This window comes from Xyrauchen texanus, chromosome 12 (genome assembly GCF_025860055.1).
Source record: "Xyrauchen texanus isolate HMW12.3.18 chromosome 12, RBS_HiC_50CHRs, whole genome shotgun sequence".
In the NCBI taxonomy this organism is placed as follows: Eukaryota; Metazoa; Chordata; class Actinopteri; order Cypriniformes; family Catostomidae; genus Xyrauchen; species Xyrauchen texanus.
The window spans coordinates 1666158-1677128 of NC_068287.1; the positions used below are offsets into that span (position 1 = coordinate 1666158).

The window sequence follows — 10971 nt, forward strand, 5'->3', positions numbered from 1 at the left end:
GGACAGACCCGTCTCTCGCTCCTCAGCCAGATATATGCAAGAGCCCCACGATGAAAGAGTGGGTGCTGGCTCTTCAAAGTAAGCGAGACGAGTGCAAAGCATTTTGACTGTAAACAGATCGCAATGCTCGCACCTGCCCCACCCCAACCCAAGAGCAGCATGCTCTTCCCCCAAACATACAAAACAAAACTGGTGTGTGTCCGTTTCAGCCATAGAGCGTAAACATGGGCGTAAAAATTTCATTGATCTGTTGCACACATATTCACAGCTGGTCACACCTAAAACTGTTCCCAAATCACTAAATCAGCGCAGCATCAAAGTGTAGCTTTTTGATAGGGAACAATTACTTGAATACACCTCTTCTATGATGAGCCTATTTTAAATGACTGATTTTAAAGTTATTTTTAAAATTTTTCTGTAAAAAATGTCATGTGGTGTAACTGTCCAGAGACAGCAAAAATAAATAAATACATTTCTCATTAAAAGCTGAATAATCATTAAAAGCTGAATAATAATAAAAAAAAATGAAGAAATGGCATGAGTAGTGCAGAATAATCTTTTATTTTTTTAATTTTTACAAAAAACAATTGTTTGAAAACTTTTTTTAAAATAGTAATTAAGTTACGTGTACACCATTTTATTCAAGGTGCAATTAAAGCTTTTTAATAACTTTTACTTGATAGTTAAAACTTGACCATTTTAAATGGTTAAACACATAAAAAAAAATTATGTTTTAAACCAACATGGACACAAAGATGCTTGACATGTGTTATCACCTCGGATAAAATATTTATGACAGATTTATTTACTTGAGAAGCAAAATGAAACAAGATTTTAAGGATTGTATTCAGAGAGAGATCCATTTATTTTTTACTACTTCATTAGTAAATAGCTTTTTTCTTGTTTTTCTAACAGCACTTAATCATTTTGCTTCTCGAGAAAATGTATATTGTTTAAATAAAGTTGAGATATTTATACTGGAAAACTAGACAAAAATACTGATTAAGAAATAATTTTTTTGCAGTGAAGGGTTGGAGAAAATGGGGATTTAACACTTTAAATCAGTTTAAAAATGATATTATTACCCAGGTTTGGCATTCAGCAGTGCCCAGTGTGCATGGGAGACCCACAAGACCCTTTGAGTCTGCCCTGTGACCACATCTACTGCCTGATCTGTATCAAAAAGTGTCTGATGCCTGTGTAACGAGATAAATATTATAGGTTGAGGGTTCTTTAAGTAAATCCTGCAATAATGGGATTGCGCTTCTTATTGGCTGCGCAGGTGGCGCTATAGGCCACTGTGTTCGAACGATCTGCAGCAGAGCTAAAGAGAATTGCTGTGGGTGAGTTGTTTCTATGGTTGCTTCACACTAAAAGTAGAGATGGGCAGATCGAGGCTTCGTGAAGCAATGAAACAGTCGAAGCAAATGTGCCATTTTGTTTCGAGGCTTCGAATCAATCCGAAACCCGTCTCCACGGTGACACCTAGTGGTCACTTGCAGGTGTTGATCTGAAACAACCTTTACAAAGAGCTAATAAAAAAATGTGTTGGTTTTGTTTTTTTTTATTGTATTTTTGTAATATATGAAGCTTGTAACCTGTAGTCTCTTCACATTGCATAATGTGATTTTGGTCATGAAAAATGAATATTAATAAAAATAAATCAAGCCACAATGTCTCCCTTTCTTATAGATTTTTATTCAAATATATTAATTTCTCTGCTGTTGAAGGACTCAGCCTACTTCTTTTTTTACAGATAATTTCTCCAGCCTTTGAAAAAATTCTCACAAGGGACACTTGTTGCTGGCATACAAAGATATTTTTTAGCTAGGACATACAAATGAGGAAAGATTACTGCTCTCTCTTTCCAGTAAGTTAGAGGATCATGAGTTCTGGGCAAAAACGCATCGCTGAGGTATTTTTTCACTTCCACTGTGGCATCAGCTGTAGGATTGTGTATCATCTGGGTCTCACGGATACGATTGTCAAAATGTTCCCATAAACTGTCTTGTGTTTCAACTGGTGTTGATGATGGGCCTGATGTTGACATTTGTGGTTCTGAATTAAAAGAAAACGGCAATTAGTAACAAATCATAAACTGACAACACATATGAAGTATAAATTTCATGAATCACATTACATAAGATAACATAGACTGAAACTCACCAGGAGTTGTGTTTGAACGCATCAGTGAAGCACACTCCAGTGTGATGTGCTTTTCAGCATCCAGGGCTTTGGCAGGATTTCCAAAAGCCACATTTTTAAACCTTGGGTCCAGCAGTGTCAGTAGCAGGCCTTGGTACAGGGGGAACACTACCATCCTCTGCACCCTGCAGAATGGCAGGATGAATGCTCCTCAAATGGCGCATCATGGATGATGTATTGTTGCAGTAGGCGAGCTGCCGATCACAATACACACATCTCACTTTATTTGGGGTTTCCAAATGGAAATGCTCCCACACCACAGATGTACGGCATCTCTTCTGTGGAGCCTCCATTTCTATCTATCTATCTATCTATCTATCTATCTATCTATCTATTTTATATGTAGCCTATCTAATAATCTATATGTATCTGTAATATATGTATCTATCTATTAATCTATATATATATATATATATATATATATATATATATATATATTTCTATCAATGCATCTATTCATGTGTCACTATATGTACTCTGTGTGTCTCTAAGTCAATGTGTAAATGTAAATTAAATCCTAAATATAACTAAACAAATCGCACTATAAATGTCACTATATCACCAAAAATCCACTATCTCACAACCAAACTCCTCTCACAAAAACCCACGATATGAAAATGCGTTGACAAAACTTTTATACTGTGTGATTGTGTGATTTGTTCCCGAACCGACCAATCAATGAAACCCTGATTCGGCGGAGCACTCCACCTGATGAAACACTTAGACGCTTCATTTAGCCGTTGTCACGTGACGTGGGTGTTTTGAATCACGCTTCGGATCAGTGTTTCGAATCATCTTTGCTTCGGGATCTCGCAAAGCTTCGGAACGTCTGTTTCGCGCCAGCCATCCTTAACTAAAAGTTAAAAATATATAATTTCATGTCAAATGTTTGACAATTTATAAAAGGATTGCTCACAGTAGACACTGATTGATTTGTGGAGAGTGTTTTCTGTTTATATTTATGGGTATTTTGATCGTTTTATGTCCGTTTGGATGCACTCTACTAACTTTCTATCTGCGTCATTTTCCATGTGCTTTCTAACGTGGTGAAATGTATTTTGAATAGGTGGAGCTTAAACAACAGTGCGACTCACTATATTTCTCTTTTACTGCTCTGTGTGCAGGTAAATGTTTTAAATCATATTGTGTTTAAGAATTTACTTGTTCTTGTTGTTGTATTTTCTGTGCTAAGAAATATTAGGTACGAACTGTGTTTTATAAAATATTTAATTCATGGTTTTACTAAAAAAGTACCTGATGTTATTTCCATTAATTTCATACATTTAACAGTAACAAAGTGTATGATGTAAGCTTTATAATTAGTTTTATACAATCACAAACCAAGCCGTTTAATAAGGAAAAGACATTGAATTGTTTACAAAGTCTGTAATATTCCTGGAGAGATTACATTTCAGATTTGTTTTATTTGTTTACTGTTTTGTTAAGTACAATATAATGTGAATGCTTATTGACATTGAGATCAGCAGAGCTAAAGAGAATTGCTGTGGGTGGAGCTTAAACAACAGTGCGACTCACTATATTTAGTGGTGCTTGCAAAGCATCACTATTGTAATCTCACATACTTATTTTTATTTTTATACTTTTTATTATTCTATCTCCGTACAAAACTTCGGCACCTAACTCGTCCCGCACCGTTTGGCGTAGACCCACGAATGAGGTGTCAAATCGAACGGCCTATTGAGGACACGTGTGCTATGACTTTTATAAGCGATCGGGGTACGGTAATTGCCCCAGGGGCAAAAAAGCGGCCGAAAAATCCCATAGACTTAACATTGAGACAAACTTTGACGCGTCACAGCTCCGAGCGAGGATTTCGCAGAAACGTGTGATTTGCCACATTTGAAGAGGCTGGCAGGCTCTGTAAGAGCATACCTCAAAATGGGGTAAAAGTTGCACCCCTGGGGGCAGGAGCTGCCCAAAATGCCCCAATTGACTTACAATGGTGTAGGACGGCCCATGAAATGAAATGGCATTGGGATTTGTATTCAACATAGCTCTGGATCACAGTGTCATAGAGACAATGGGGCGGGCTCATTTTACTCAGACGACCAATCAGTATCTCAGGATCATTTTGAATCTATCAAGCCACGCCCTAGCAACAATTTAGAGCACCTTAGCAACAAGTCCCATACACTTCTAATGAAAGACATCAAAGGGATATCTCCGGATAGAAGTTTCATAGAAACACAAGGGTGGTCTCGTTTCACTCGGGGCAGCAAACAGCCAATCATGAATCACCTCAACACTTCCTAGCCCCTCCCTAGCAACCATTGTCGAGCACCTTAGCAACCAAAATCCATAGAGGATATCTTCCATTCTGAATGTCACAGAGGCATGGGAGTTGGTTTATATCATTCATACTGACAAGCAGCCGTTGGAGATTAATGATTGGCAGCTGCCAAGCCACTCCCTAGCAACTAAACAGAGTACCCTAGCAACCCTTTAGCAGTAACTATATCTCTGCACCAGAAAATCAGAGAAACTTCTGGGTTGATTTATTTCAATCAGGATGGCAAGGACACTTCATTAGTATCACTAAGGTAACTGCCTAGCAACCAGATGGGGTTACCCTAGCAACCGAGTAACAAATCACATATCTCTGCATCAGAAAACGTAGAGACTTCCGGGTTGACTTATTTCAATCAGGATGGCAAGGACACTTGATTACTATCACTATGATTACTGCCTAGCAACCAGATGGGGTTACCCTAGCAACCGAGTAACAAATCACATATCTCTGCACCAGAAAATAGTACTGACTTCCGGGTTGATTTATTTCACTCAGGATGGCAAGGACACTTCATTACTATCACTATGGTAACTGCCTAGCAACCAGATGGGGTTACCCTAGCAACCGAGTAACAAATCACATATCTCTGCATCAGAAAAACGTAGAGACTTCCGGGTTGACTTATTTCAATCAGGATGGCAAGGACACTTGATTACTATCACTATGATTACTGCCTAGCAACCACATGGGGTTACCCTAGCAACCGAGTAACAAATCACATATCTCTGCACCAGAAAATAGTACTGACTTCCGGGTTGATTTATTTCACTCAGGATGGCAAGGACACTTGATTACTATCACTATGGTAACTGCCTAGCAACCAGATGGGGTTACCCTAGCAACCGAGAAACACATCACATATCTCGGCACCAGAAAAGAGTACAGACTTCCAGGTTGATTTATTTCAACCAGGATGGCAAGGACACTTCATTAGTATCAATATGGTAACTGCCTAGCAACCACATGGGGTTACCCTAGCAACCGAGTAACAAATCACATATCTCTGCATCAGAAAAACGTAGATACTTCTGGGTTGACTTATTTCAATCAGGATGGCAAGGACACTTGATTACTATCACTATGGTAACTGCCTAGCAACCAGATGGGGTTACCCTAGCAACCAAATAACAAATCACATATCTCTGCATCAGAAAAACGTAGAGACTTCCGGGTTGACTTATTTCAATCAGGATGGCAAGGACACTTGATTACTATCACTATGATTACTGCCTAGCAACCAGATGGGGTTACCCTAGCAACCGAGTAACAAATCACATATCTCTGCACCACAAAATAGTACTGACTTCCGGGTTGATTTATTTCACTCAGGATGGCAAGGACACTTGATTACTATCACTATGGTAACTGCCTAGCAACCAGATGGGGTTACCCTAGCAACCGAGAAACACATCACATATCTCGGCACCAGAAAAGAGTACAGACTTCCAGGTTGATTTATTTCAACCAGGATGGCAAGGACACTTCATTAGTATCAATATGGTAACTGCCTAGCAACCACATGGGGTTACCCTAGCAACCGAGTAACAAATCACATATCTCTGCATCAGAAAAACGTACATACTTCTGGGTTGACTTATTTCAATCAGGATGGCAAGGACACTTGATTACTATCACTATGGTAACTGCCTAGCAACCAGATGGGGTTACCCTAGCAACCGAGTAACAAATCACATATCTCTGCACCAGAAAATAGTACTGACTTCCGGGTTGATTTATTTCACTCAGGATCGCAAGGACACTTGATTACTATCACTATGGTAACTGCCTAGCAACCAGATGGGGTTACCCTAGCAACCGAGAAACAAATCACAGATCTCGGCACCAGAAAAGAGTACAGACTTCCGGGTTGATTTATTTCAACCAGGATGGCAAGGACACTTCATTAGTATCAATATGGTAACTGCCTAGCAACCAGATGGGGTTACCCTAGCAACCAATTAACAAATCACATATCTCTGCATCAGAAAAACGTAGAGACTTCTGGGTTGGTTTATTTCACTCAGGATGGCAAGGACACTTCATAAGTATCACTATGGTAACTTCCTAGCAACAAGGAGGGGTTACCCTAGCAACCAAATAACAAATCACATATCTCTGGATCAGAACATCGTAGAGACTTCCTGGTTGACTGATTTTACTCTGGATAGCAAGGAGACTTGATAAGTATCACTATGGTAACTGCCTAGCAACCACATGGGGTTACCCTAGCAACCGAGTAACAAATCACATATCTCTGCACCAGAAAATAGTACAGACTTCCGGGTTGACTTATTTCAATAAGGATGGCAAGGAGACTTCATTACTATCACTATGGTAACTGCCTAGCAACCAGATGGGTTTACCCTAGCAACCGAGTAACAAATCACATATCTCTGCATCAGAAAAACGTAGAGACTTCTGGGTTGATTTATTTATGACCATAATTTTTGTTCTTTTCAAGCATGCTATTTCACGAGTTTTGCCACGGCAAGCACCACTCACATTTTCTTCAGGAAATGTACCTATCTAGTTCTCTTTTACTGCTCTGTGTGCAGGAAAATAAATTCAGCTATCATCCACGTTCTGTGTGTGTGTACTGATGAAGGGTGAGACAAACCGGGTAGAAAGAAAGAAAACAAAGGTCACACCTGGTCAGATGCACTGCCCACTGTGTAAACAGGAAGTGCCTGATGACTTTGAGCTCAAGGCCTCTGAGGCAATACGGTAATCCACTGACTGTCTGGACTTGAGACAGATGCCTGTCTGTCACATCAGTAACACTTTATCTGTTTGTCTATCTATATCATTTAGGCAATCTTTCTGTTTGTGTAAAGATTGTGTGTTTTATTTGTCATTAGAGGTCTCATCAGTCAAAATGCATCGTTCAGAAAGCGCTGTAATGCTTTCTTCATTGAGCTGGTGTCCACTGTGTGCTTCAAGGATAACACTCCACCCAGCAGAGACATCATCCTCCACCTGATGTCCCTCCTCATGGTAGAGGCCTGCTTACTCCCAAACATCAGAGGTATGATTGGATCTTTGTCTGCTTCTCTATCTTATAGCGTTAGGTTCAGACTGAAATAATCAGGCATTTGTTTAATTTATTTTTTTCAAATAAACTTTAGCCACTTTTTTCTAATTATGGGATTCTTCAAAATGAACTGCTGAGCGACAGGTGCTACACACAGCCATAAACAGCACAACGCTTAGTGCACTTCTCCCACATCTAGAAACCAACTGTTTTTCAACGCTTGGTGCACTTCCTCAATTTTTGTTTGAGTGCCTTAAAGTTTTCTTTAGCCTTATGACATGTTTCCTACTGAAACAGCCAACCGGCTTTAGTTTACGTTGCAGTTCCCACAACACACACACCTAATGCTTCTCATGTCGGACAGATCCAGTGTTCATCCGGGGAAGCGATCTACCGAAGTCTGACCGCTTTTCCACTGACTTGACTTGAGGACTGAAAGAACATCTAACTGATCTCTGTTTCTACAAAACCATCTGTGGCGGGGTGAGCAAGAGACAGACACATTAGGTGTGGCGTCAAACCTCAGAGAGGCATTTATTTGAAATAATAATAAACACAAAATGTCCAAAAGTGGAAATAAAGTGTCCATGATGGTATTAGTGTTCAAAATAAAAGGGTCCGTCCTTGGCGGCCTGTCATCCCAGTGCTGCAGCAGGTGAGAGGGGAAGGAGGCCTAGCCTCTAGCCCTTCAACCGCAACTTGTGCTGTTCTCCCCGGCGATGCATCTAACTCGGCTGAACCATCCCCGCTCTGATCCTGAGCCTGCGATGAAACCAGTGTGTGCACACATGAAGAATAGAAGCTGGCTCCCCAAGAAGAGGTGTGCTCTGCGTTTTTATGGCAGTGCTGATGAGGCTCCATACAAATCAGGTAAGCCTCATCAACTGCTGCCCCAAGGAGGCTTATTAATTATGCACCTCTTCTCCTGCCCAAGTCCTGTTGTGAGCCTGGCTGAAGAACGGCCCTCAGAGCAGGGCAAGTATGACGAGAGGGAGGGGTGGGTCGTTCCGTGAAACAAGCGGGTAAAATATGACAATATCAATGTTTTGAATCACAAAACACTAATCATAAAAAATAAACAACACTTATCGTGTACATCCCAAGAAATTTCTGAAAAACTGCAATAAACATATGAATAAACTCCAGCTAGTTTCCTCGCATCCAACTCCTGCGTTGGCATGTCCCATTCAGCATAGATCATTCCTATGCCCTTATATAAAAAATTATCTTTAAGAGCTTCAGAGGGATAAACGGTGATAACCGTCATTACAAATCAATTTTTTAAGTGATTCTTATTGGAAAATATGTTTGGAACAACCCTACAGCATGGATTGTGTTCCCTTCAAAGTGCCCTGCGAAATCATGAAATTCGGCAATAAGAGCACTGATTAGGTGGAGGGGACAGTCTCCTTCAAGAAAGCATTTGATTGGACAAAATGAATGCAGTATGTTGTGTCATTCATTTTTCTGGGTCTGTTTATTCAGAAGAGAGAGAATGCAGATTTGAAATGCTTATATCTTCTGAAAACAAAAATGTTGTCAACATTTAGAAGTGCACTAGCATATAGATAGCCTTAAAGCTAATAGATAAGGACTATGGGTGTGTTCACACTTGTAGTTCGGTTCTCTTGGTCCGGACCAAAAAAGAATATGATCCTGGTTCGCTTAGCATTCACACTGGTATTTTTAACACTGAACCTAATGATACAAAACCAAAGGCATCAGGAAAAAGTCACAACATGAGTGGACAGCTTATATGACGTACATGTTTTGACGGAACTTGCCGATCATTCAAAACGATGTTTGCTGCTGGGCGAAATGCGCTTGTTATATATTTATATACTCACCTAAAGGATTATTAGGAACACCATACTAATACTGTGTTTGACCCCCTTTCGCCTTCAGAACTGCCTTAATTCTACGTGGCATTGATTCAACAAGGTGCTGAAAGCATTCTTTAGAAATGTTGGCCCATATTGATAGGATAGCATCTTGCAGTTGATGCAGATTTGTGGGATGCACATCCAGGGCACGAAGCTCCCGTTCCACCACATCTCAAAGATGCTCTATTGGGTTGAGATCTGGTGACTGTGGGAGCCATTTTAGTACAGTGAACTCGTTGTCATGTTCAAGAAACCAATTTGAAATGATTCAAGCTTTGTGACATGGTGCATTATCCTGCTGGAAGTAGCCATCAGAGGATGGGTACATGGTGGCCATAAAGGGATGGACATGGTCAGAAACAATGCCGTGGGCCGTGGCATTTAAACAATGCCCAATTGGCACTAAGGGGCCTAAAGTGTGCCAAGAAAACATCCCCCACACCATTACACCACCACCACCAGCCTGCACAGTGGTAACAAGGCATGATGGATCCATGTTCTCATTCTGTTTACGCCAAATTCTGACTCTACCATCTGAATGTCTCAACAGAAATCGAGACTCATCAGACCAGGCAACATTTTTCTAGTCTTCAACTGTCCAATTTTGGTGAGCTCTTGCAAATTGTAGCCTCTTTTTCCTATTTGTAGTGGAGATGAGTGGTACCCGGTGGGGTCTTCTGCTGTTGTAGCCCATCCGCCTCAAGGTTGTGCGTGTTGTGGCTTCACAAATGCTTTGCTGCATAACTTCGGTTGTAGCAGTGGTTATTTCAGGCAAAGTTGCTCTTCTATCAGCTTGAATCAGTCGGCCCATTCTCTTCTGACCTCTAGCATCAACAAGGCATTTTCGCCCACAGGACTGCCGCATACTGGATGTTTTTCCCTTTTCACACCATTCTTTGTAAACCCTAGAAATGGTTGTGCGTGAAAATCCCAGTAACTGAGCAGATTGTGAAATACTCAGACCAGCCTGTCTGGCACCAACAAACATGCCACGCTCAAAATTGCTTAAATCACCTTTCTTTCCCATTCTGACATTCAGTTTGGAGTTCAGGAGATTGTCTTGATCAGGACCACACCCCTAAATGCATTGAAGCAACTGCCATGTGATTGGTTATTTAGATAATTGCATTAATGAGAAATTGAACAGGTGTTCCTAATAATCCTTTTAGGTGAGTGTATGTATATATGGTGGTATTTTTACCAGCTGAGAACAAACAAAGAGCTAATTAAATGTGTAAAGGAGTCAATACAGTGCCAGGAATTCCTCCGTTGCACACACAAACGAAGATATGCTGCAAGGATGGCAGATGGCTGTTCCGACGCCTGTAACGAACTATAATTGGCAACATAGCTCCTATGATGAGAAGAAGCAGGTATGCTTGAGGTCAGTATTAGGTAAATTATATCCTGTTTTTGGTCCATGTTGCGTTCATATATCAATCGAACCGCACCAGAGTTCATTTGGAAGCGGACGAGACCCAATTGTCATGTTTATTCTGTTGGTTTCTGTTTTTCATGTCTCTTATTTTGAAACGTTCATG

The 10971-nt window shown here is 40.4% G+C and overlaps 1 protein-coding gene across 2 annotated transcripts; it reads right to left on the reverse strand.

The window, feature by feature from the left end:
* Positions 1 to 1678: 1678 nt before the first annotated feature.
* Positions 1679 to 3057, reverse strand: LOC127653368 (zinc finger BED domain-containing protein 4-like). 2 transcript variants are annotated; one of them, XR_007971793.1, is made up of 3 exons: positions 2914 to 3057; positions 2167 to 2399; positions 1679 to 2058 (listed from the first exon to the last, which is right to left on the reverse strand). XR_007971793.1 is itself a non-coding variant. In XM_052140040.1 (2 exons), the coding sequence occupies exons 1-2, from the start codon at positions 2318 to 2320 to the stop codon at positions 1751 to 1753; spliced, it is 462 nt and encodes a 153-aa protein (XP_051996000.1). In that variant the 5' UTR covers positions 2321 to 2526; the 3' UTR covers positions 1679 to 1750. The 2 variants fall into 2 exon arrangements, 1 of the variants encoding a protein (XP_051996000.1); XM_052140040.1 differs by lacking the exon at positions 2914 to 3057 and having other exon boundaries at positions 2167 to 2526.
* Between the last annotated feature and the right edge of the window lie 7914 nt (positions 3058 to 10971).